General features: G+C 44.0%; 1 protein-coding gene and 1 long non-coding RNA gene across 4 annotated transcripts; both read right to left on the reverse strand.

Moving 5' to 3' along the window:
• Positions 1-270: 270 nt before the first annotated feature.
• On the reverse strand, positions 271-4,244 carry LOC121105024. The gene is made up of 2 exons (XR_005837454.1): positions 4,182-4,244; positions 271-969 (listed from the first exon to the last, which is right to left on the reverse strand). It is a non-coding gene; the product is annotated as an uncharacterized LOC121105024 (long non-coding RNA).
• Positions 4,245-4,271: 27 nt separating this feature from the next.
• COIL (coilin) lies at positions 4,272-24,239 on the reverse strand. Of its 3 annotated transcripts, none has more exons than XM_040640874.1 (7): positions 23,934-24,239; positions 15,842-16,955; positions 15,634-15,720; positions 15,157-15,204; positions 12,768-12,837; positions 4,417-4,504; positions 4,300-4,333 (listed from the first exon to the last, which is right to left on the reverse strand). In XM_040640874.1, exons 1-6 carry the CDS (start codon positions 24,176-24,178, stop codon positions 4,446-4,448), a joined length of 1,623 nt encoding a protein of 540 aa, XP_040496808.1. In that variant the 5' UTR covers positions 24,179-24,239; the 3' UTR covers positions 4,300-4,333; positions 4,417-4,445. The 3 variants fall into 3 exon arrangements, with proteins under 3 accessions (XP_040496807.1, XP_040496808.1, XP_040496806.1); XM_040640872.1 differs by lacking the exons at positions 4,300-4,333; positions 4,417-4,504 and adding exons at positions 7,587-8,558; positions 10,088-10,176 and having other exon boundaries at positions 23,934-24,233; XM_040640873.1 differs by having other exon boundaries at positions 4,272-4,504.
• Between the last annotated feature and the right edge of the window lie 2,671 nt (positions 24,240-26,910).

Below are 26,910 nucleotides of genomic sequence, written 5' to 3' on the forward strand. Positions count from 1 at the left end.
GAGATCGAGCCCCACATCAGGCTCTGTGCTCAGTGGGGGTCCACTTGTCTCCTTCCCTCTGCTCCTCCCCCTGCTCTCTCTCTCTCTCAAATAAATAAATAAATTTAAACAAAATTTTTAAATAATAAAAAGATAAAACCTTGATCCTTCTGAGAGCCCTGAGCCAGCTCTTTGTTGGGGCAGCCTGTGTCACTTCCTTTTCCCTCTACAGAGAAAGAGAATCTCAGGTTTGCCAGGTTAGCCCCTAAGAAACACCTCACCGACACCAGGTTTAGTCAAGCAGGAGTAACTTTTATTAGTCTGATGAGCGGGAAACAGCGCCGAAGTCCCAACTGTGTCCTCCCCTGACTCAGAGCGTCCCAGAGCTTCACACGCACGTGGCACATGGGGTTCTGCTAATACATCCTCCGATCCAACCCGTCTGGTGGGGCTGAGACCCTGTTTTGCTAATCAGCTCCCAGGAAGTGGAGGCTGCTGATCGGCAGACCCACGGATGCAGCACGGTCCTGGCTTAGCCCACGCGGCGCCTCCCCTTACGGCTCAACCAGGCTTCTTCGGCAGACTCCGCCCAGGAGCAAAGGCGCTGGCACGTGCCATTGGCCCTGACGGTGGAGCTCCGTGAGGCTGACCGGTTTCAGCAGACACGCGCTGGCCGAGATAGGTAACCCGTACAGCCTGTGGTCCAGCCTCTGGACTCGCACATGGTTGGTTGGTTAAAACAAAAACAAAAAACCACATACATTACCTTGTAGCCACATTTGTTTATAGTAAAACCCTATCATGGTGTCGCCCAAATCCAGTTGTTCAACACAAGGGGTTGCATTGCTGCAAGGTTAACAAGATGACCGGGGATAGGAGCTAATCACCAATCCCATCAGAGCCCCCAGAGCATTTTTCTGGGGTTTCATTGTCCGTGTTTTCCTGTAAGCCCCCACTATTCATCTCCAAATGACGTTTCTCTCCTGTTCGCTGGGGGAGGAAAAGAAACAGACACAAACAAATAAAAAAACCCTGAGTTGTGTTCTTAGTATACCGTCTTTGAAAGTGGGGATCATGTGTTTAAGAAGCTAAAGCCACAGGGGCAAACTACACCATTCAGGAATGAGGATAAGCACAACGGTTTGGAGATAATGGACGGATGGAGTCAGAGCAGAAATCTCCCAAGCCTTCTGGAATAAACGCATCACTGATCAGTATTAGGTGACTTGCTCCTACCTAAAGATGTAATTAAGGGGGTGCCAGGGTGGCTCAGTCGGTTGAGCTTCAGACTCTTGGCTTCAGCTCAGGTCATGATCCCAGGGTCATGGGATCGAGCTCCCCCCTGAGACAGGGGCTCCGCGCTCAGCTGGGAGTCTGCTTGTCCCTCTCCCTCCCCCTCTGCCCCACCCCCTGCTCGCGTGCGTGCTCTCTCTCTCTCTCAAAAATAAATAAAATCCTTCAAACATAAAATAAAACAAAGATGTAATTAAGGAACATGTAAACATAGCCACTGTAACATGAACTATGGCGTGAGGTGTTTCTGACAGATGAAAATACAATTTAAAAATTAAGATAAATTCAGGGGCACCTGGGTGGCACAGCGGTTAAGCGTCTGCCTTCAGCTCAGGGCATGATCCCGGCGATCTGGGATCGAGCCCCACATCAGGCTCTTCTGCTATGAGCCTGCTTCTTCCTCTCCCACTCCCCCTGCTTGTGTTCTCTCTCTCAGTGGCTGTCTCTATCTCTGTCAAATAAATAAATAAAATCTTAAAAAAAGAAAAATAAAATAAAATAAAAATTAAGATAAATTCAAAAAAAATTTAAGATAAATTCAAAAGAAGGGAATTCAAATTCTGCCCAAAATTCAGAGCCGGACCTTGGGCAAGCCACATAACAGGAACATGAATAAATGACAACTCATGTCTCAACAAGCACCTACTGTGTGCCAGGCCCTGCTCTAAATCCTTCTCGTGCGCTCTTCTCTCCCGCAGTCCTGGCCACTCCTGCGGGTGGGCACCGGGCTGAGGAAGCTGAGGCTGCCGGAGGCTGCCGGGCTGGTCGAAGGCAGTGACCACACAGAGAGAGAGAGAGACAGAAGTTGTACCGGCCCATCCCATGGTAGAGCGCACACGCTAACCCCATCCTGCCTCTGCCGTGTCACTTCTCTGGCTCTGTTGTCAGTGTGAAAAGGGGATTCAGAGGACGCCTGGCTGGTTCAGTCAGTTAAGTGACCCAACCGACTCTTGGCTGTGGCTCAGGCCATGATCTCAGGGTGTGAGATCGAGCCCCGTGTCAGGCTCCATGCCCAGCCCGGCGCACAGCCTGCCTGAGATTCTCCGTCTCCTGTTGCCCAGCCCCCTAAAATCAATCAATCAATCAATCAATCGATCTCTAAAAAAAAAGGGGGGGGCGGGTGTAGGGGGAGGATTGGGCTTCATTATTCTGAGGGTGGCTTCTGCCTTGAACATCGCATGACCTCCAGTGCCCCAAGTAAGCACCCACGGCTTTGACTCATGGCTTTGACCAGAGCTTTAGTTCCCCTTGAGTCCTTGGTCATAGCTGTCACACTCCCATGGATTGTTCGAGCAACTGGGCGCTCACTGTAACTACACTCTTGTTTCTGCAAGAACATTTTCCAGCGGGATGCAGGATTTGGGGGCATGTTTAGCAGATCCTTCTGACTGAATTGACGTCACTTTGCGGTGAAGTGAGTCCGCCGTCAAGGTGATCGCATGGATCACCCCCCTCCCCCGATCTCCCCCCCCAGGATCTCCCCCCCCACTCAGTTGTGACTTTTCTTTCTGAATGTAAATGAGTTGGAGTTTATCAGTTAGCCTCTCTTGAGTCTGATGAGGGGCTTAAGAGTAGACCAACCCTCCCTGAATAGCGTCACATTTTGCAAACATTATTTTGACTTTTCATTGTCAGCCGAGGGCGGGGCAGGCCCATTGTAGTCATGAAGACACTCGCTTTGTCTCGGGGCTCAGATGGGGCCCCCAACCCTGACTTCAAAACCTGTCTCCTTCCTCGAGGCCAGCAGGTCTCTAAGCGTCGTCTGTGGCCTCCTGCGCGTCCTCCAGACGCTTTCAGGGGGCGCACGAGGTCAACACCACGAAGGTGTCGTCTGTTCTCTGCGTGACGCCTGCAGCGATGTGCGAAAGCAGGGCACCGCCGCACCCCAGAGCCAGCGGAGCCGTGGAACCGCGTGGCCTCACACGTCCGCTGGGACGGAAAACGAGGCCCCTGAGAGAGCGGGGACAGCGCCTGTTACGCGGTCGCGACCTTCGAAGGCACGTCTGCTGCCGCAAGCCGGAGAACGGCGGTTTCCTCACGGAGAGGCGCGTTGCGTGCGGAGCCCCACAGCCGCGCTTTGCGCGAGCGCCACGGTGACGCGAGACACCGGCGCACGGAGCCCCTGGTGGCTCAGACACGGGCCTGGCAGGCAGGTTCCTGCAGCGCGCGAAGCGAGCCCCTCACTCCAGGAGCCGCTGACTGTGCTGGTTGCCAATGAAAAGATGTGAGCTTTCCAGCAAAAATTAGAATTTTGGACATGTACCTGCTATAGTGAGTTTCCTAATACTTAGAGACTGGTGTGACGAGATCGGATATTTGGCAATATGAATAAATGTAACTTTAAAATACCACATAATGAAATGTGTGGGAGAGGGCAGATTTCCAGCAAGTTCTGCCGGGACAGCATCACAGAGACTTGGATGGCCATGACCCTCACCAGCGCCTCATCATGAGAGGCTGGGGGGTGGGGCCGGCGGGCGGGGAGTCCTGGGGACTCTTCCCTGGGGGCTCTATCTCAGCCCCAGGAGTGGCCGCTTCTCCTGTCTGCTATTCCCTTAGCGCCCTCTTCGTTTCCTACTGGCCGGTCCCTCATTACTCCAGTCCCTGTTGGAGTTAGTAATTCCTGATACTAAACTTTTCCTGTTTGAATATCTGGGTGGTTTCTCTCTCCTAATCGGATGTAGGCTGACCCAGGAGGCTTTGCAAGCCAGTGCTGAGAACAGAGGCCCCGGAAGAAAAAACCAACCAGTACAGTCATTACTGTGAAGGGAAGGGGATTCCTGCCGGTCCTCCCCCTCTTTGCGAGCGGCAAGAGCTCATGGGGGAAGGAGGGTCTGGGTGGAAGGAGAAAGTCTGGAACAGCTCTTCTAGGTATAAATAAGGAAGTTAAAAGTTAGAACCTGGAGCACCTGGGTGGCACAGTGGTTAAGCGTCTGCCTTCGGCTCAGGGCATGATCCCGGCATTATGGGATCGAGCCCCACATCGGGCTTCTCCGCTGGGAGCCTGCTTCTTCCTCTCCCACTCCCCCTGCTTGTGTTCCCTCTCTCGCTGGCTGTCTCTCTGTCAAATAAATAAATAAAATCTTTAAAAAAGAAGTTAAAACCAAAAAGTACCTACATTTTGAGAGTACATAGTTCTCTCACCTGGGAAGGGTTTTTGTGATGTCATCCCTTCAGAAAAGTGAAAAAGGGTTGGGAATGAATGTTCCAACGAATCCAGGTTTGGACGTAGCTAAAAAAAAAAAAAAAAAAAACTTAGCAGGTAAGAAGTTACCACCACCGCGCCCCTGATGAGGACAGCAAAGAAGAGATCAATCGTATCAGGGACGTGAATGGAGTTGGAGAGCCTGCAGTTTTCACAAGAAGGGAAAAAAGATCCAGTGGGATATTGCACTGATTGAGTAAGGGTCACAGTCTTTGTATACAGAGTTGAATGTCTTAAGAGCTAAAGCGGTTTAGAATTTAACGGTGACCATGGTCATGGCAGCGTCATTTACAACAGCCAAGATGTAGAAACCTAAATGTCCACCCACGCATGAATGGATAAAGAGTGTGGTACCCACAAACAGCAGGGTATTATCAGCCTGAAAAAAGGCAATCCTGTCATCTGCAACCACACGGATCAACCAAAGGGCCCGATGCTAAGTGAATAAGCCAGGCATAAGGGACAAATACTACATGATTCCACTTTTATCAAAACTTAGGAGGGTAGGTCTCGTGTTAAGCCTTGTTAACATGCATATACACGCAAAAAACAAGCACAGGAACAAAACAAGGTGCAAGGAAACTTTTGGAGGTGATGCTTTATTAGTTTGATCGTGGTGACAGTTTCGTGAATGTATCCGTATGTTCAAACTCATCAAATGGAACACACGTAATATGTGCAGTTTTTCTTTTAAAATAATTTTAAAAATCTAAACAAAAATCATAAAAACAGACACTCAATTAAAAAACAAAAAAGAATGTAATGGTGCACAGACAACCTGAAGATAGACCGAAGCAAGTCTCGGGGGCAGAAAGGTCATGAGCTGGAAGTTTCCTGCTCCCAACAACACAGGCGGCAGTGGGGGGAGGGTGTGGAGAGCGCCCTACTGCTTATGGTCAGGCCAGGACACGGCAGCTTTAGGGACAGCCACTGAAACACCTTGGGGAAAAACACTACTCTGAAATTACACTAGACGCTCTCCTCTAGCTGTGTGGTCTTTGGCGAGTGACTCAATATGACGTTGAGAGAAGTTAGATGCGTCACCACTTGAGTCCTGTAATATTCAGAGCTGGCGTCTGAGTACTTGCTGTTTCCGCATCTAGAACAGGACCACCAACCCAGGGCAAGTGAGGCAAAGACTTCGTCTCTGGCATGTACTTTTAGCCCAGCACCTTCCCTCATCTCCCCTCTTCTGTCTCACTCCTGGAATAAACTGTATAGTTTATAGTGTTTCCATGTGGGACAATGATCTGATTTCAAGCAAGAATAAATACAGCTACAGGGGCACCTGGGTGACTCAGTGGGTTAAGCGTCTGCCTTCGGCTCAGGTCATGATCTCAGGGTCCTGGGATCGAGCCCCACATCGGGCTCCCTGCTCGTGGGGAGTCTACTTCTCCCTTGGCCTCTCTGCTCCCCCTGCTTGTGTTCTCGCTCTCACTAAGAAATAATCTTAAAAAAAAAATAAATGAATAAATACAGCTACATTTTACATAATGATCCAGTACACACACAACTATATATAAATTCTGGGGTTTAAGATTTTATTTATTTGAGAGAGAGAGCGAGCTTGCACACACAAGCGGGGGGGAGGGGTAGAGGGGGAGGGAGAAGCAGACTCCCCACTGAGCAGGGAGCCCCAAGCGGCTTGATCCCAGGCCCCTGGGATCATGACCTGAGCCGAAGGCCATGCCTAAACTGACTGAGCCACCCAGACGCCCCTGTAAATTGTTTTATAAAGAAAACTGAAATTTACTGGATAGTGTTTTCCTATCGTAATGCATCTTTCAAAGAGGTCACGACCCCTCACTTGACATCATGACCCTTCTAGGAGGCTGCTATCTGTCGTTTGAAAAACACCACTACGGAGGGAAAAGGAAACCGAGAAATTGATTATAATCTGAGGAAAACACCCTGAGGTCAACACTTCTCTTTGATCTAGTCAATGTTTACTAATTATCTTTTTCAACTGAAGTATAATCGACATACAACATTAGTTTCAGGTGCACAGTATGACTCGGTATTTGTATACACCCGTTGCAAAACAAAACCCACGATAAACCTAGGTTAACATCTACCACCATACACAGTTACAGAAAACTTTTTGTGATGAGACCTGTTAAGATCTACTCTCCTAGCAACTTTCAAATATGGAATACAGCATTATTAACTAGAGTCACCACGCTGTACGTTATGTGCCTGTGACTTATTTTATAACTGGAAGCTAGTACCTTTTACCCCCATTGCCCATTTGGCCTCACCCCCTACCACTGGCAACTACCAATCTGTTCTCTGTATCTGAGTTCCTTTTGGGGGGGGGGGTTAGATTGCATATATAAGTGAGATCATACAGTATCTGTCTTTCCCTGTCTGACTTATTTCACTGAACATACTACCCTCGAGGTCCATCCTTGTTGTCGCAAATGGCAAGATTTCATTCCTTCTTATGGTTGAATAAAAAGTACAGACATATAAATATACCACATTTTCTGTATCCGTTCGTCCATCAATGGACACTTGTTTCCGTAGCTTGCCTATCGTAAATAACCCTGCAACGAACATAGGGCTGCATACTGTTTTCCCAAGTGGCTGCACAGTGGATTCCCTTTCTGCCACATGCTCACCAACACTCCTGATTTCCTGTCTTTTTGATAATATCCATTCTAACAGGTGTGAGGTGATATCTCGTTGTGGTTTTGATTTGCATTTCCCGGATGATGAATGACGTTGAGCATTTGTTCATATGCCTATTGGCGCTTACTAGGTCACCTTCATTTGTTTTTCAGGCCCTGGAAAGAAAGCACGCTATGCAAGAACCCCAGTGCCAACCTCCCATCATTCACACTGATCTCACACTTTCTGGAGGATTACTTCTCATTACAAATCAATAAATCGACACTTGATACACATCAATGTTGTGCAGGTTAAAAGTAGACTGCATCACCGGCCCAACAGCTCCTAGATCTGAGTCTCACTGGACTGAACTTTGCAACACCAGACTCTTCAGTCAAAGCACGGCCTCCTGTTCCAGAACCTCTGTATCTCTCACGTTATTGTGAAACAAGACAGCGATTTGCAATAGTCCACTAAACATGATGACTCAGCATGGAAGTTTAGTTCAATATGACTTTATTTAAAAATCTGCAAAGCTGAAGGAGGAACCTGGTCTTTTGTTAAAAGGAAGCAATTTTCACAGTATAGATTTAGCCACTTTAGCTTTGTGTTGAATAATAACAGAAACCGAAGTTTCTGTTTGGTCCTCACTCCAGCGCACTCAGCCAGGTGCTTGGGATCTTGTAGCAAGATAACACATTCCCTGGTCTGAACTCACAGCAAACCCTCTCACCTAGGTGGAACACCAGTTCGTCCCAGGCAAACACACGAGGTCTTATTTTCACTGCTCTACACAGGGCTCTGAAAATCCTCAATTTTAAAGTTGAGAAAAATGTGAAAGGATTCCTTAACTCATCGCCTGCAACAAACCCAGCTACTTTTTAATTCTTGACAGTTACAAGTATAAAATACTTGCATTTTATAAGATGTTCCATATTTAATGGAACAACTTGAATGTTAAAAAATTAGGTCAAGTAACATGCTTTCATGTTTTAAAACGTTACTTAATAAAACCTACTGAGACAAGATATGCAGCATTTTCTTGTACTTGGTGTTATAAACTCCTACTGACGATGGCTACTTGATGGTCAAAAAATAAATTAAAAAAGAGAAGAAACCATATATACTGATATATAACAATGCCTGCAGGGAATGTCATGTTTTAAATTTTGTTACTGAATTTAAGCCTTGGAAGAAGAAAAAAAAAAGATCTACAAAAAGCAACACCCATGTTATTTTAAATGATGAGGTAGATTTTTTTTCCTATGCAGTAAAGTGAACAAAAAATGCATACAACTTTCGAATCTTTTTTTTTTTTTTTAAAGTTCAGGTTATAGCCACTCTCACAAACAAGACATTTATAAACTATGAGGTGGAGAGGTCATCCTCAAGCAGGCTCTGTACTTGGTATGGTACTCGGAGATTCAACAATCAATCTTGGATCAATTAACTCTCTCCAAAAAACAGTGATCTGAGGAAAAACACAAAATATTTGGTTTAGAGGCTTCATTTTGAGATCATACACGTTTCAATCGGTTTAAAAACTTCAGTCAAGTAAATTTCCATTTGTGCAGAATGGCTGAAGACCTGGAATGATCTGAGTCCCAGTAAGCTGAGTTCAATTAGGGTAGAAGAACTGTTTACCTAGAATGCAGCTACACTTTACACTAAACACATTTCACCTTTCCTTCATTTCAAGTGGGGCTACGGGTGGGACGGGCCGGGGTGTGAGGCAGCCGGTTACCCAGGGTCAAGAGGACTTGCCCAACAGGACACTGTGGCTCAGCGGCCCACAGACTCTTCACAGGCAGCTGTGGCCCTTAAGGGTTATCAGTGGACTCCTTACGCTCCATTGCACAGCTCTATCCTGCGCTGCGTAAAACTAGGTGGTTCACGGTTTACCAAGAGCGAACAAATGCGAACTCAGCCACGTGGACGAATCAAGAGGGCCATCTAGGGCCAGAGAATGGTAATGACAAGCTCTGCTTCAAGCCCCTATTTAGTAAGGCATAGAGAGGAAAGCTTCCAAGGTTTAATTTTCCAATGTAGTTTCCAAGAATACATTTCAACAAAAAAGTGAAGAGGCATACATTGCAAATAAAGAAGTACAGGAGACTTGGCCAAATCTGCTGATCCTACCACAGACCCTAAAAATGTGTTTTGGAATAAATCTCTAAGAGTGTCATCTATCCTAAAGACAAAGCAAAACATAGTCTGGTTAGGGTTTCTACAAGTTTACATTTCTAAAATGTGAGCTTGCAATGCTAAAAGTTACAGAATAATATCCATAACATTTCAAATATAAGCACCGTAAGAGGCAGCATTTAAATATAAATTCTATTTAGTTTAATGCTAGCATAGCCTAATGAGCCAGGCATTGCCAGCAACTCTGGAAGTCTGGCTGCCTAAAAGCCCTAAACCAGATATTTCCTAAAATGGCAATTTAAGGATTTAAACAGAAGTCAAAAGACAGAATCATCATTTTATGTCATTCTTCAAAACCATCTATGCTGTTCTAAGTCAGAATCATGGTAGTATTTGGGAGATAGTAATGACTGCAAGGAGACATGATGATGATTTCCGGGGGGGCTGTTAATGTTCTGCTTCTTGACCTAGGTGCTGGTGACATGGGTATATTCATTTACAACAATCCTTCAAGCTATATACTATATATACTTTTCTCAAAAGTTTTTTAAATACGCTACCGTTCTCTACTGAAACGCTTACATAACTATGCTTTTATGCAGCTCTCTAGTCTTCAATAAGACTTTGTTCTTTGTGCACTTGTCATGTAGGCTCTTTGAGATCCAAGATGGCACCCTAACTTGGCACTGGGCACCGAAACTGCCACCCTGTAGGCAGGCCAGGGATCCTAGGGCCTAGATCTTTTATGACTTTAATATAGGCAGTTCAGGAAGCTGCGATGTCACCTTCCAGACCACCAGTAGCCAGTCGAGAGAACGGACGACCAAGCAATCCCAAGAAGAGAAGCACGCCTACCCTCTTCTCCTGCGTCACAGCGTACTCCACTACCTCAGTTCCATTTTCGTTGTGATAAACCAAATCAAATTTCCCAGGTTCTTTCATGGCTGAAACCAGACGGTAGGAAGGAGAGACAATAAGTCATTTCCCAGTAGTGAAAATGTTCCTCTACAGGGAATTTATATCATTAGAAAAACAACCACAAACAAATTGTCCGCTGATGTGGAGGCTGGGACGCACATGAAAGTATGGAGTGCTCAGTGACAGGAGACCCTTAGAAAACCCTGTAACAGCAGACAGGAGCTTCGTGGCCATTTATCAGAAGCAATCTTTCCTTCATCAAAAAAAGAAATGAGCTTGATACACTGTTATTAGTACTCTCAGAAAAGAATATGTGTAACCATTAGATAATCCAAAAGATAACTGATATGTTCCAGGTGGGAAAGGTAAACTGAATTCTGCAAAATTTGTCTATCTTGCTCTGTCGTCAGAAATTAAACATACTTACTACTTGGTAATACAGCAGTCCTCGCTTTGTACGGTAGTGCGGGGTCATAAAAATGACCACGCAGGCTGAAATTATGTACAACAATCTGAATAATCAGTGGGGAAAATTATGATGGTCTCATGACATTTTTAAAAATTGTCAAAACATTAAACCTCTACTGTATTGGGAGATGAAAAAGAGCAAAACTAATATTTATGTAGTACACTGTAATCTAAACCACCAGAAAGACAGAATTAGTGTTCTATTTCTTTGTTAAGAAACTTATCCAGGCACCAGTCAGTACAGCATGCGACTCTAGATCTTGGGGTCATGAGTTTGAGCCCTGCTTTGGGTGTAGAGATGACTTAAAAATAAAAGTCTTAAAAAAAAAAAGAAAAGAACATGCTATTATCAAGGTGGTCTGAACAGTGCTTGCCTTCCTGTCGCATAACGACACAGAGTGAGAACCCTTTCTACACTTGGCAGAAGCAGCAGACCCCTTCTAAGTGTGCATCAGCTCTCAGTAGTTCATCCTTTGAGCTCTTATCATCATGAAATAGCTCTTAGAGCTTCTTCGCTTCTTTTCTGCAACTCTCTGATGTCTTTGCTGATGTCACTTTGGGGACCTCTTCATCCCTTTTGTCACCACCACCCTTCCTCATTTATGTCAAGAAGTTCACAGGGACTGTAGTGCCAACGTGCCTACAGCCAGCTGTTTCTTCTGACCCCACTTCACTTGAACCCCACCTGGATGTCACCTCCAGAATCATCACTTTGTTTCTTTGTTGTACTTTCAGCTTTGTTGACCAATTCCCTACCTCAACATCCATTGCTGTAAAATGCCAGTGCCATGTGGGTTTATCCCAGGGAGACAAGGAGGCAGCACAACCATACGTACTGCAGTGTGTCTGGGGACAGGGTAACAGATGCACGGGGACCAATCACCAGGAGCCAGAAGACACGAAGTGACGTGACTGGTCACTGCTCATGATGGCCACCTGTTATTGACGCAGTGGTCTGTGGACCGAAAAGCTAGCAGAACTTGATGCAGTACTCACAGCTAACAGCAGACCGAATATCGCTGGGAACTGGTGTTACTTAACCAAACCATGGTAACTAAAGTTCCTATATATATATCAGAACCATGCAAAGCGAGGACTACCTGTATTTCTATTAGTGAACACATAAAGCCACTTCTAGAAGCTCCAGAGAAGACCAGTTCTAATTGGATGTTCTCACTGCCAATCACCGGACAAGCAGTGCTCAGGCTGCGTCCATGGAGTCTGACCATGGACAAACGCCTCTGACCGCCATTCCTAGGAAGGGGGACTTCTTCAAATAAAACCTAATCAGAAGAAAGCTGGAAAACCAATTTAAGTTATAGCTAATCATTTATTAAGATTTTAATTGCCTTAGGGTCTGCTCTCTGGCCAGGAACCCCTACAACGCAACCCAAGTGAAGCCACATATACAGCAAAAGCTCTCTTAGTCTCAGACTTTAGAACCGATGATGGGTGAGGTGAATCAGGGATAAAGCAGGGAAGCATCTGAAACGACGTGTGCGAGTGTGCATGCACATAAACTTCAGACATTTTATTTTGACTTAACACACAAAAGTATGCTCATTTACCAATTCTTTTGAAATACAGTAGGTCTTAGGAGCCTGCTGACTAGAGTTATCTTTCTTTTATAAACCCTATACTTAATATTTGTCTGCAATTTCTACAATTTCCAGTTCTGAGTTTTTTTAAAGGGATGCAAGAATGCAAATACTAGCAAGGCAGTCTGAGCTCAGAACCTTCCTAGATTTTTACCAGATTCCCCCAATCTCTTTTGGCACATCCACCCCACACGTAATTCAATAAATTTCTTAGTTACGCTCTTGGGTCAGCATTCAATTTGGGTTTCATAGAAATAATTATTTTTGCAATCAGTGCTCATCAGTTTACATAATTTTTATGAAATTACATAATTATAGGAGTAAGAACAGCTTGCCTAACAGTTTTGGAAACAAATCCAAAAACCCTTAGCAGACACACACCTCCACTAGGGGGAGCACTGGTCCCCAGGGCTGCTCTGTGCGGACAAGGGGTAGTGGAGAGTTAGTCACTGAGGCGAAGGCAGAGAGCAGCTCCTGGGTATAAAAGCTATTTAGAAACCAACGTTGATATGAAGAGCCTAAATTTTCAAATTCTTTTCTAGAAGACTCACCTGGTAAGGATGAAAGAATTTCTATATCTACTTGCTGGGTCTCTGGATTGTGGCTTAGTATTTTTCCTTCCTTTCAAAAATAAAAGTCCAAGTCAAAAACCAATATGTGAAACATTGAGAATATACTAAAACCACCAAATTATACACTTCGAAATGGTTAAAATGGTGAATTTTACGTTATATAAATTTTATCTCAATATTAAAACTTTTTCTTTAGGGGATGCCTGGGTGGCTCAGTCAGTTAAGCGTCTGCCTTCGGCTCAGGTCACGATCCCAGGGTCCTGGGGTGGCGCCCCACACTGGGCTGCCTCTTCAGCAGGGAGTCTGCTTCTCCTTCTCCCTCTGCCCCTCCTCACTCCCCACTTATGCTCTATCTCTCTCAAATAAATAAATAAAATCTTAAAAGAAAAAATTTTAAATAAATCAACCTGTAGGAGAAATAAAACTCCCAAGGCAGTATTTTCCCTGGTTTAAATCATCCCAGAGGCAAGCACCACACAACTAGGGCCAGCCCCTATAGCCCAAAGCCTACTAAATATTCAAACTAGCCAATCCTAAACTGTTTCCCCCATCCTGGCTTGCCTATCCCAAGGAAAGCCCAATAAAGGCCCTGGCACAGGCTTTCTCCTCACTCCTGTTTCCGCCACCAAATGACGTCTAGGCGCTTTCCCCCGGCGGCCTGCATGACATGGCATTCCCCGCTCTCTCGGGAAATGTAAGCAATAAATTCTTCTTTCATTGCACTGACTTCTGTAGTGTCACCCAGTCACCTGCAGCGATTATAATCCTGCAGGTAGGTATGTACACGTGACACAGGGTCAAGGGCGGAGGAGACTACATTCTTTGAAGACAGATTTGACTTCTGAAGACAAGCTTCGGGAATAAAGCCAGTGATCAAGCTAGATAACAGCACTTGAGGTCAAAGCAGAAATTGGGACTGATTTTCACTCTGCAAATGGTTTTGAAAATAATATCCAGAAAGTTCTAAAAATACCGGGAAAGTAAGCAAGTAGCTTTCCAAGGTAATAACTATGGTGACCAACATCGATTTAATATGCATTTTTAAAAATCAGTATCATCTAGACTCATACTTCGTAGAGGCAGTAGTATGTATTAATTCCATATTTAGCTATCTCCCCATATATCACAGAAGTAAAGTCCTTACCTACCGTAAGGTGACAAAACATCCCGGTTTGCCCAAGACAGGTCCATTTACATTTCCTTCCAGGATAGTTAATATAATATTAATCCTTTTCACTCACAAGTATCCTGTTGTTTTTTTTTTTTAAGATTTTATTTATTTATTTGACAGAGAGACAGCCAGCAAGAGAGGGAACACAAGCAGGGGGAGTGGGAGAGGAAGAAGCAGGCTCCCGCAGAGAAGCCTGATGTGGGGCTCGATCCCAGGACCCTGGGATCACGCCCTGAGCCAAAGGCAGACACTTAACGACTGAGCCACCCGGGCACTCCATATCCTGCTTTAGATGATAACTTATGTGTCACCTATATTAAGGGGCTAAGATGAAAAACATGATAAAACACCAATTACCCAGAACTGACCTACCAAACCCCTTCATGAACTGATTCTTCTAGTCTGCTTTTGAAGAAAGGTTCTTACCAGGATTTTAAAAGTCTTCCAAGGTTTAAAAAAAAAAAAAGTCTCCCAAGGTATCAACTCAGATTAAATCGAATCTCCTTGTACTTTCTCTGTATTACTATGTTAACATTACCACTTATTATTTTTTAAATGGACTTCTATTCCATATATTACATCAAAATAAGAAATTTACGCATTTTAACAAAATTTTGAATGGGTGAAAAAGGGAAGGAAATACGTAATTCTGTAATCTCACTGGAGTTAAGCTCTTACTGAACTATGATAAAGCTCACGCCAATGTGAAGTCCCACACAGATGTGTCGTGAATAAGTTCCAAGGATAATATTTGTGAATTACCTGTGGTTAACGGATAATGCAAAAGGGGCCATGTTAGACCATAAGAATCTGCAGTGATTCACAATTATATAGAAGAGATTCCTATGATGAAAATAATCAAATTTTCTGGCTGAGAGCTATTTATTATTTCCTTTAGGATCCTGGGGGAGTGGCATTCAAATAAGTTTGTGAATGTCTAAGCTGGTTAGAAAAAAAATGACTTAAAAAAGTTAAAACTCATCATTGTCCTACAACATTCATCCCCAAGCGCAAGAAAAACAACACTGGGCGCTGCACAGTGATACTATTAAAAAGTTTACATTTTGATAATGCTCCCGTTTTCTAGTTTACAACATTATTTACTCCAAAAAATCAAAATTATCCGTATCAGCAGTACGAAATATGACTTTGGCTTCTTTAATATACCAACAGTTATTTTTAAATAAAAAGCCTTACCTTGTAGTCAGAGACATCAGGAGAATAATCGGACGTTAGTTCCAAAAGCTACAAAAGAAGAAAGAGCCCACAAATAAACAAACTCTTCGGTTTCTCCCCTCTGCCGCCCGAGAAAATGTGCCGGGTGGGGGAACCCACCCCGCCACCCTGGGGGCCCTACTGCGAACCTGCGGCAAAACAGGGGGTCCAGCGGGAAAGGTTTCTTTGGTTTGGGGGAGGATGTTGGGAGGGTTGGTGATCCGTAGAGCCTTTTTTATTGAGCACTTACTATGTTCCAGACACCAGGCTAAGCCATGTTTATTCACTCACTAAACAATAAGTAGGCACCTCCTACATGCTAGGCCCAAGAACAGGACAGACACGATCTGGAAAGGGTCTATGGACATAAACATATATAATCCTGAGCTGCTAATGGGTAAGTTTATTTGGAAGGAGGATAATCTTTCCTGTGGTAATTGCTGTGCTTGTAAAATATACCTTGAACGCAATCTTTTCTCCAACCTGCGGAGCAGCCGCTAACAGCGGTAACAAGCTGTAGTCCTTCTTCTGTGTCTCTACTGGGTTCTGAAAAACAGCATCGGTCATGGGGCTCTTACTGGCGGGAAAGAGCGCACCCGTGACATCCACTCCGGACACAGCCCATGGGAGAAGGGGAAGAGGTAGGCTCAGGAGAAAGAATACTTGCCTGGATGATAGTAGATGAATTTGTGACCATTTCATTTAATTGCTGGTGCTTCTGATACTCAGCGTTTCTATTTAACACAAAGGAAACGGCCTGCCCTCGGCCTCGGCCTCTTCCCCGCATCCCCCGACCCCTCGCCCCCTTCCAAGAAAGAAGGTCCTCTCCTCTCCCCCAGCCTCTTCCCAAACTGGCGAGGAGAGTCACGTTGGGAGGAGCAGCAGGAGGGGCGGGCCTGGCACCGTCGGCATCGGAAGGCTTCCAGGCGGCAGCACCGGGAGCCTGAGAGCAGGGCCCCGGGCCCGGACAGCCCCGGCCTGCAAAGAGGCCTACTGGCTTTAGGAAGCCTGCGGTGCGCTCCGGGGCGCTCTTGGACACCGTGCACTGGTCATCGGACTCTGAGCTAGAGTCCGAACTCGAAGACGATGCTCTGCTTGTCTTGCCCTTGACAGCGGCGGAGTGAAAGCCAGTTTTGGCGGCCACTTTGGTGGCGGCTGTGTTTTTGGTAGGAGGGCCTTCCTTTGACGACTCCATTGATACTTTCTCTGAGGAATTTCTGACCTCCAAGACGACGTGGCTGAGGCCGTCGCTGGTCGATTCATGATAAGACTCGGACTCGGAGGAGGAAATGGGACTATCTTTTGTACGAATGCCCACGCCCCCTTTCCTTTTGGCTTTGACAAGGCTGTTCCTAGCAGCCGAGCCTTTCGGAGGACCACAGTTCGGGGTGGCCCAGTCCTTCAATGTCTGGGCTTTGGAAGACCTGGAGTTCTTTGTCTGTTTTTTATATTCACATTTCTCCTTTCTCTTTGGTGATTTTCTTTTGGTTTCTTCGTCATCACCATCCACTACACTACACGTGGCTTTGTTTTTCCTCTTGCTTTTTTTCCTCACACTCAGAACCGTGACAACTTCTGGTTCTAGATCCAAGGTCTTCTCATCATTATTGTTCTCTTGCCTCTTCCAATGCTTCTTTGAGTTTTTGTAATCTAGTTCAGTTTCTTCATCCTCTTCCAACCTAAATGCCCTCTTCTTTGCTTTTCTAGGTAATAAATGGCTATCCTCACCATTCTTGGCTGTCACGGTATTCTCCGCAGCTGCTCTCTCTTCTAGCTTAACTCTATCAAAACAACGAGAGAAAGCCGCCGTGAGGAACTCGTAAGCGCGTCTCCAGGACACAGTTATATACTGAGATGACTGCACACTGTCCCTAATGCCAGGCAATGAAAAAATGTCAAATCACTTAAGGATAAAAGACTCTTTTTGACAAAATGGCCTATACGGTATCACTTATGGTCAACTTTCAAATGACTGGTTTTATTTATTGAGTATCTACTGCATCCCAAATATTTTCTAGACCTTTCCTCTAATCTAAATGGCACCATGAAGGAGGTAGCCTTCATTTTAAAACAGATCACAAAATGACAGTTCACACACGTAACCAACCCAAGATCCACAGCTAATAAGCAGCAGAAATGGGATTCAAACGACAGTTTGTCTAACTTCAAAGTTCACGATCTTTCCACTCTATTACGTTGCCTGTCCCAAACGGTGATAATGCAGAGCATCCATTTTTGTTTTTAAATGTGGGCTGCTTTTTCTTAAAATCAGATTTTACTTTTATTCTGTTGAAATGTAGGAAAAATTTTTCTAACAATTCTTTTCTCTGGGATAGTGACAAGCCATCATAAAATTCCATGATATTCCGTGATCCTCAGTTTTATGTGTCAACTTGACTGGGCCATGGGTGCCCAGAGATTTGGTTAAACACTGTTCTGGGTTTGTCTGTGAGGGTGTTTCTAGATGAGATTAACATTGGAATTGGTAGACTAGGTCAAACAGATTGCCTGCCCCATTGTGAGTGGGCCTCACCCAATCCACTGAAGGCCTGAACGGAATTCCTTCTCTCTGCCCAACTGTCTGACCTGAGACTTTAGCCTTCTCCCGCCTTCAGACTCAGACTAGGACTGGAACTTACACTATCAACTCCCCTGGATCTCAAGCCTTCGGACTTGGATCATCAGTTCTCCTAGGTCTCCAGCTTGCCAGCTGTGGATCTTGGGACCTCTCAGCCTTCATAATCTCATGAACCAATTCCTTATAAGAAGTTCATATCTATCTATCTATCTATCTATCTATCATCTATCTATCTATTATCTCCTATTGTTTCTATTTCTAACTACCTACCTACCTACCTACCTATCATCTCCTACTGTTTCTGTTTCTCTGGAGAACCCTAACACACACTCCATCCAAAATTACTTTTATAGTAAAGAAACTCTGTTGTTCCATGAACTGGCAACAGCTAATTCTAGGATGTATGGTCCAATGATGGAAAGCTAAGAGTGTCCCCAATGTCACGTACATAGTGGGTGCTTCAAATTGCCTGCTAAAAACAGACATTATACTTTTAATATCAAGTATTTGTATCAAGCTATACAGTTTGTATCAAGCTATACAGTTCATCAAGTTTTTTAGTGACCACAGAAAGATTAGATAATCATATTTGAAAATAGAGTATAATTGGGGAATAAGAAGACACAAGCATTTAAAACAATTTTTTTATGGGACAGTAATCCTGTGATTTAGCACAATGTGGTAGCTGAAAAAAACACCCACAGATACTCTTCAGAATACACAAAAACACAAACACATACAAATCAAAGTAAAATCAAAGCTACTGATACCAGGATAAAGAGAGAAATAAAAGTGTGAAACATCAGGGATTTAATTTATAAAAGCCTCTACTGCCAGGATGGACCTCAGCATCCAGCAGCAAAGAAGCAATTCTCAAATGGGCAAAACCTAGGCTGGCATCCTGTGAATCTAAGAACTACTGAGGAGCTTACAGAGTGTTGGGACTGTCCCTTGACATTCTTGATCAATTTGTTTTACCTGTAGCAATGTTACGATTCATGCTTCAATCCTGAGGCAACCAGTGAGGACCAAATTTCCCATCAAACTTTGGAAGTGGTTGCAAGACTCTCAGTTCAGTCATCGTGGTTTACTAACCCACCGGAACACAGCACCCGCTGCCTTTCAGAGGAGCCTGTGCGACCACCACACGTTCAAGAGCAGCCCTTGGCATCCCCTCACCTATTCTGAAGGCATCGGATCTGTGGATATGGGCAAAAAGGTGCGACCCGTGATGGCTACAGCCTCGCTCACTATCTGCTATATTCCAGAGGAGAGTCACTTCCGTTTGGAACACAGTAAAAGCTGCCATCAGAGAGTATGAAATGGTTCATCAGGGTCTGTTGAGCTACCATTCCTTTAAGAATGTACGCTTGCCCTGGGAATGTCCTTCATTTCTCTACTTGGATCACAGAAACAAATGTAGCTGTCCTTGTACGAAGAGAAGTGAATTACCTATGAAATTAGCAATAAAAGAGATTTAATTCCAAGAAATTTTTAGAACAGACCTTCACTGTTCATGCAAACTCTTTGTAGGCCAGGCTGGGTGGTATCAAATTACGAGGCACTCCCTTTATTAATTAATTAATTTATTTTAAGATTTATTTATTTGAGAGACAGAGAGCACGTGCCTGAGCAACTGGGGGGAGGGGCAGAGGGAGAGAGACGTCAAGCAGACTCCCCACTGAGCACCGAGCCCAACTGCGCGCTCAGTCTCAGGACCATGAAATAACGACCTAAGCAGAAACCAAGAGTCCGATGCTCAACCAACTGAGTCACCCAGGTGCCCCAAAATGCAAGGCACTCCCTTTAAATGTGCAACTTCACTTCTAGGATTCTATCATACAGAAATACAGCCACACCCAGCTGCACAGCCTGAGACCCCAAACCCACTGCCTGCCAAGGCCAAAGTGAGTGGATTCAAATCCTTCCTCTGCCACTTTAAGTAAAATTTTTAAATATTACCTCACCTTTCTCATTTGCAAAAATGGGGACAGTGACAATTATTGTAATACTCAGATGAGCTATCATCTATGTTTAGAGCAGTGCCAGGCTCCAAGCAAGTACTATCCAAATATTAACTCTAATTTTTATTAATACAATAATTGTTTGTTTTTTTTAAAGATTTTATTTATTTATTCGACAGAGATAGAGACAGCCAGCAAGAGAGGGAACACAAGCAGGGGAAGTGGGAGAGGAAGAAGCGGGCTCATAGCGGAGGAGCCTGACGTGGGGCTCAATCCCATAACATGGGATCACACCCTGAGCCGAAGGCAGACGCTTAACCGCTATGCCACCCAGGCGCCCCTATTAATACAATAATTGTTAGTCTTCTGAGGGCAGGACATGGAGGGTTTTTAATGAATTTGTCCCACCAAATGGAGGTGAAATTCAACAAAGAGAATGAAAACATAGAGCTGCACCCCCTTTGGGTCCCCTCAGTTCCCTGTAGCCTCCCTCCTGCCTGGCTACTGCATTATCACATTCAGAGAGGTAAAGGTCCTTGACCAAGGGAACACAGCTAATGAGTCATGATTCAAACCTAGCGTTCTGACTCCAGACCTTGAACTCTTTATCACTCCGCTCTCTTACCTTTCACACGACACTGAACAAAAGTAACTCATATATTGTTGGCATAAATACAGACCTGTACAACTTTTCTGGAGGCCAAGTTGACATTACTTATTACAAAGTTTAAAATCTGACCCAAAAGTACCTCTTCTAGGAATGTATCCTGTTGAACCACTGCCCAAGTACACAAGGACGTACAAAAATGTTCACTACAGCAGTATGTACCAGTGAAAAGCAGAAAACCATCATAGCCTGGGGGGGGGGGCATGCTGGCTGGTTCAGTCGATTGAGTGTGCGACTCTTGATCTGGGGTTGTAAGTTTGAGCCCCACGCTGGATGTAGAGATTAGTTAAAAATAAAATCTTTAAAGAAAAAAAAAAACCCGAAAACAAAAAAACTGCCATGGTCTAAATGTTTGTGTCCCTGCAAAATTCATGTGTTGAAACCCTAACCACCAAGGTGATGGAATTAGGAGGTGGGAACTTTGGAAGGTGCTTAGGTCATGAGGGTGGAACCCTGATGAACTAGATTAGTGCTCCTATAAAAGAGACCCTTACAGCTCTCCCTAGTCCCTTCCATAGCGAGGGCACAGTGAGAAGGTGCCATCTATGAACCAGAAAGCTAGCCTCACCAGACACTGAATCTGCTAGCACCTTGATCTTGGACTCCCCAGCTTCTAGAACTGTGAGAAATAAATTCCTGTTGTTTATAAGCTACCCAGTTTATGGTATTTTTATATTGCAGCACAAATGAACTAAGATAACAACCTAAAACACCCATTAGTAAGAGGTTGGTTTAAGAAATGGACATGGTCATGTAAAAAAATACTACATGGCATTTAAAAAGAATGACGCAGGTCACCTGGGTGGCTCAGTTGGTTAAGCGTCTGCCTTTGGCTTGGGTCATGATCCCGGGGTCCTGCGTCATCTCCCTCTCCCTCTGCCCTTCCCCCCGCTTGTTCCCTCCCTCTCTCTCTTGCAAAAATAAAAAATAAGAATGATGTACACTACATACTATATACACTCAAATAAAAGATACCCATGATACGTTAGGTAAAAAAGTGAGGTGCAGGGGGCGCCTGGGTGGCAGAGCAGTTAAGCGTCTGCCTTTGGCTCAGGGTGTGATCCCAGCAATCTGGTATCGAGCCCCACATCAGGCTCTTCTGCTATGAGCCTGCTTCTTCCTCTCCCACTCCCCCTGCTTGTGTTCCCTCTCTCGCTGACTGTCTCTATCTCTGTCGAATAAATAAATAAAATCCTAAAAAAAAAAAAAGTGAGGTGCAGGACAATATGTTTATTAGGATGACATGTGTATTTAAAAACGATATATGAGGGGCGCCTGGGTGGCACAGCGGTTAAGCGTCTGCCTTCGGCTCAGGGCGTGATCCCGGCGATCTGGGATCGAGCCCCACATCAGGCTCTTCTGCTATGAGCCTGCTTCTTCCTCTCCCACTCCCCCTGCTTGTGTTCCCTCTCTCACTGGCTGTCTCTATCTCTGTCGAATAAATAAATAAAATCTTAAAAATAAAAAAATAAAAAAATAAATAAAAACGATATATGTTTGCATGTGTATGGAAAAAATCTGGGAAGATAGACCCCAAACCTAACTGAGGGCACTTCTTGAGAGTAGGCTGTGGGAAGAATACGTAAGAAGAGAAATAAGGGACTTTTTACCTTGAGCTATCTTGAAGTATAACTTTTTTTCATCTGTCAGAGCAGAAAAAGTCAGATTCTGGGGGCTTGAGAGAACGAGGAAATGGCCATGGGGAAATGGCCTCTCAAGCCTCCCACCACCTGGCTCCGCCTCTCAGTACTCCCAGCAATCCCTACAGAATCCTTCTGTAGTCAGACTTATCTCTTCAGGGAGTCAGGCTAGCTCTTGAATCTACAACTCTCCTGGGCCATCTAGCATTTCCATTTCCAACATGTCCATCAAGGAACTGCGAAATTCCCTGACCATTTGTGTTCCACGATGATCTCTCCCTTCTCAGTCATCTTCTGCACTTAGCAGCACAACCTAGTATAATTATCCGGGCTGACTGCCTGCATCACACAAGAAGGTAATATACAGAAACAAGAAACTAGTTATTTTGTCCACTCCAACAATAGTAGGAACCTTTAAGAAAAGACACTATGTTTTCTTCTGTAGCTCTGAAGAAAGGTGAATCTGTTGGAAGACAGAATGATTGAAAACAGGCAACCACAAAAATACACAAAATTTTTCCACATTCAGTTTTTTCCTAAGGTCTGCCCCACTTACCACCAAAGCCAGCTGCAGAGGTATTTCTTACCACACACAATTACGCCTCTGAAGTGTTCTGGGAGAAATTCTGCCTGCCCTTGTGCTGTATTTACTTCCTATAACAGCTTTCATGGTTTGCTTTTGACATTAACTTCACTATAAGGAGTATAATTCCCAGATGATTCATTAATTGAGGTGTAACTGCAGTTAGTGAGCAGGAAGTTATTAATTTATTAGGCAGGGGATAGTTCAGAAAGTAAACTTAATAGGAGGGGAGGCAGTCCTTGCAATTGAATTGTAGTATTGAAGTAGTCCCTGAATTGCAAAAATAATGGAGAGCCATTACAGTGAAAGAAAAAGGAAAAAGAACTCTTTTTTGAAATTTGGACGATTTCAAATTGTCTTTAGAAACAGCTAAACATTAACAAATCACAGCATTCCTGATTTTAAGAGAGAGACACACACACAAAGATGTAGGTATTGTTCCAAACTGAATTCCCTGACGTTCTGAAGAAATCTCACGGATCTGACATTATGTTCTAAGGAAAAGAATATTTAACAAAGAACAGGCAGAGGAAGTAGCCTGGTTCATAACTCTAGAATTTTTTCATTGTAGCTGAAGCTTTAAAAAGAAACCCTGAGTAAATTAGTCTAAAAGTCCAAACCGATATGATCATGTCTTACCATTTTATTGAGACAACTCAACCACACATGGGCAATTCATACCACAATGGCTTCTTGATACTCATCTCGGTATCATTTTTTTTTTAATTTTCAAAAGCTTACTTAAAACTATTTTATTTTCCAATTCACGACCCAAAAGGTCCCGAACACCTATTTAAAAGAACCGCAAAACACCCACGTATGACAAGAATGACACCGTAAGTCTCAAAAGAACTCGCAGGAGCACTAAAGTAGGACGAACGGCACGCTTTGAAGGAAACACGACTGTTCCTCTTTGTCTGGGTCCCCGGCACCTGACCCTGAGAGCCGCCAGGCTCTGACGTGCATCAGGCCCACGTTAACACTGTCTCAGTGAGTGCCCGCTAAATCAGGGCTGAAAGAAACAGAGGCCCGGCCCACGCACAAGATCAGGGTCTTTCCAAGTTTGGTCCACCAATCACCTGGCTCAGAAGCACTCGGGGAAGGATGCTCCTTACCCTGCGGCTTCCTGAGCCCCAAACCTACCTAGACCAATCAGCGTCTCCCGGGTTCACGAACCTGCAGCTTGACAGCCCCACCCCACGCCCACCCCAACTCCCCACCCCATACCCACGCGCGGCCTCCAGGGGCCCGAGGCGCCCCGGGCGTGCGCAGGCGCGTCCCCGGCCCGCCGCCCACCCCGCCACCGCCAACCCCGCGCAGCGCGCACCTGAGGCAGTCGTTGTCTCGTACCAGGCGCGCGCTCTCGGCTGGGGGCAAGAGCCCCCCCTCCAAGTAGAGGCCCAGGAGGGCCCCAGAACTGAAGCCGAAGCGCTGGCGGATGAGACTAATGAGATCCGTGACCACTCGGCATCTGTTCAAGTCGACAAGGAGCCAGAAGGCCGTGCAGTGCGGGGTAGCTGGCGGCGGGTAATCAAATTGAAGCCGTAGCCTAACCGTCTCGGAGGCCGCCATCTTGCCCGATGCTCAACGGAAGCCGAGAGACACCACAGGGCTACCGAGAGGCGTGCTCGGCGGCCCGCCCCCTGGGACCTTTTAACGTATGCCCCCTATAGGCTCCAAGTGGCTACTACAGGCTCCGTGACCGGCAAGAACGCCCAGCCGGGTTGATTCGATTCAATTCTGTTCAACACTGGGCTAGGGAAGAGTCTAAATGAATTCCTTTCCCGCTGAGCTCTGCGCAGGGTCCGAATTTAGGCAGCTCTCTGGATAAACAAGCACTTCTCAGTAGTTGTCCTCTAAGATATTTGCTTTATACGGAAAAGAATTTCAAAAACCAGTAACTCCCAATACATTTAAATGACAAAATTTTTCATTGTAAGGAGTTGGAAAAGAAGCAATTCCTAGCTTATTGTAAATATTGACGTTTTAAAATAAAACCATTAATCACAGTGGAATTTAGAGACCCATGCAATATAATACCTACCACCATCCATATTTTAAAATATAAAAATAAGCCCTCTTACTAGCCACTAGGTAAGTAAATCAAAAATTGTACATCATTTAAATTTCCATTCTCTCACATTGTATATTAATTCCTTTAGTTTTTATGACAAAGATATGAATTATAAACTATTAGTATTCCCATGTTGAAGTTTTTTTTTAAAGTTCAGAGAGATTAAGCTACTGACCCAAAGTCATTGGACTAGTAAGTGCTAATACTTTGTAGTCAGTGGAAACGTTGAAAAAACTTTTTTTTGGTAAGTTTTGTTTTCCTGTAACCTTATGCTGTAGGTCTTCTGATTGAATTATCATTACTATTATGATCAAAATAGCACAAAATATCACACATTTTGGTACATAATTATTAAACAGGGAAAATAAAATGGACATGGAAACATACCTATTAATGAAATAAATGGAGCTGTGTGCTTTTTTTTTTTTAATTAGTCCAAGTCTCTCTAGATGAATATTCCTAAATGAGACAGGGTTCCACATGAATTCTGGATCTATTTTTTGTTTTTATAGATGTAAAGCCCTAAGAAAACTTGTTTGTTACGTAAGTAGATAAGACTAGAAGGACTTATGTCATTGGTAATGTCAGCCAATTCCTTAAATTCCCGCCAAGTTACATGCTAAAGTTACCTAGCGATCTTCCTTTAAAAATTATTTTCAGTACTCCATCAGCCAACAATTCAGTTATGTTCAATAATGTTAAAAACAAAGAATTGTTCAAATGTAACAAAGAAATGTTAAAAACAAACACCTGACTTCCTAAGGGAGTGTTTACCAAGTCACTAGATTCTCAATATCTGGGAAGGCTTCACTAAGACTTTAGTGATGATATCCTTACTCTTATATTTAGAGGTGCCTGGTTTCTGGGGCTAAAATTAGATGAAACTCGGGTAAAAATGACAGTTGCCTTGAAATGGGGATTGTAATCAAAGACTTGCATATTCACGGATAGGGAGATGGACATTTGTGAACTGTTATGGATTTATCAGCAATTTCATCTGATAGTTGAAATCAATTATGTTTATAAGCCCTCATTTGAATCAAAAGAGCACACCAGTATCTAAGAGAAAGGAGTTAATCCCAATAGAATGAAGCGGTTCTCAAGTTCAGGGCATTGCTGGATTTTACGTATCAGTGATTGCTGTCATAAGCATTATTTACAGTAGAATGCACTACATTTTTCCCTAAAGTTAATGTAAATTTAATAATACCTGGTAGAAATGAATGACCAATAAAGTAGATGCCAGTGAGGCTATATGGATGGAACAGGAGAGAGAGATACATTTCTTTTGAGAGAACAGAAAGTGCAGTCACATTCTCAGTCAATCAGCTTTAGGAAGAAATTCAGGTGAAAGAAAGAGATGTTTAACTTCATTTTCTTAAAACGGTGCATGCCTGTTTCTCCTTAGAGAGTGTTCGGGTACTCTTGGGGAGTGACTTACCCCGTCTGAAGACTGCTACTCCAAAAGTAGAAAGTTACCCAAGCAGCAGGTGGCTCGTAAGTACCTGCCTGCCCATTCTTTCCTTCCTGGAGATAAGCGAAATGCCACCATTCCCTTTACTATGGGAACCTAGAGTGATGACAAAGGATTAATCCTAAACTGTAAATCTAAGAGTCAGCTTGAGTCTTAGATATACAATCCGATTAAATCTGATCAGATCTAATCTAAGACTCAGAACCAAAGTATTAACATTTATTTTGATAAGACTGGGTGGTAGGTACCCAATTCTGTGTATTTATCTGTATTTTGCCATGTTCATGACTGCGAAAATTTATAGAAAGGGCCTATTCTTCTGTCAAATGACCCTTTAAAACCTTCTAAAGGGTCTTTGACAGCATTTGTCTAAATCATAAATTTATGTACCCTTTTTTTTTTCGTGTACCCTTTGACCTAGCAACTCTGTATTTAGGCATTTATCCTAGAGATAGATTAATACTATGAGCAAAGACTCCTGTACAATGTTTCCTGAAATAAAGTAAATAGCCATCAACAGAGATTTAATTGAATAAAATTAGTGAATATCCAATGGTCATATAGAATTTCACTGTATCGAAATTTATGCAATTAAATCCCTATTGAGGTAGTTCCAAATATACTGCCATGGAAATGTACCTAGGATATAATGAGAGAAAAGAGAAGGAGCAGAGCAGCATATGTTTTATGCTTCTATTTGCTTTCCTTTTTAAAATTAAGCTTTTTTTTTTTTTTTTTTTTGGGGCACCTGGGTGG

This window comes from Ursus maritimus, unplaced genomic scaffold (genome assembly GCF_017311325.1).
Source record: "Ursus maritimus isolate PB19 unplaced genomic scaffold, ASM1731132v1 scaffold_24, whole genome shotgun sequence".
Classification (NCBI taxonomy): domain Eukaryota; kingdom Metazoa; phylum Chordata; class Mammalia; order Carnivora; family Ursidae; genus Ursus; species Ursus maritimus.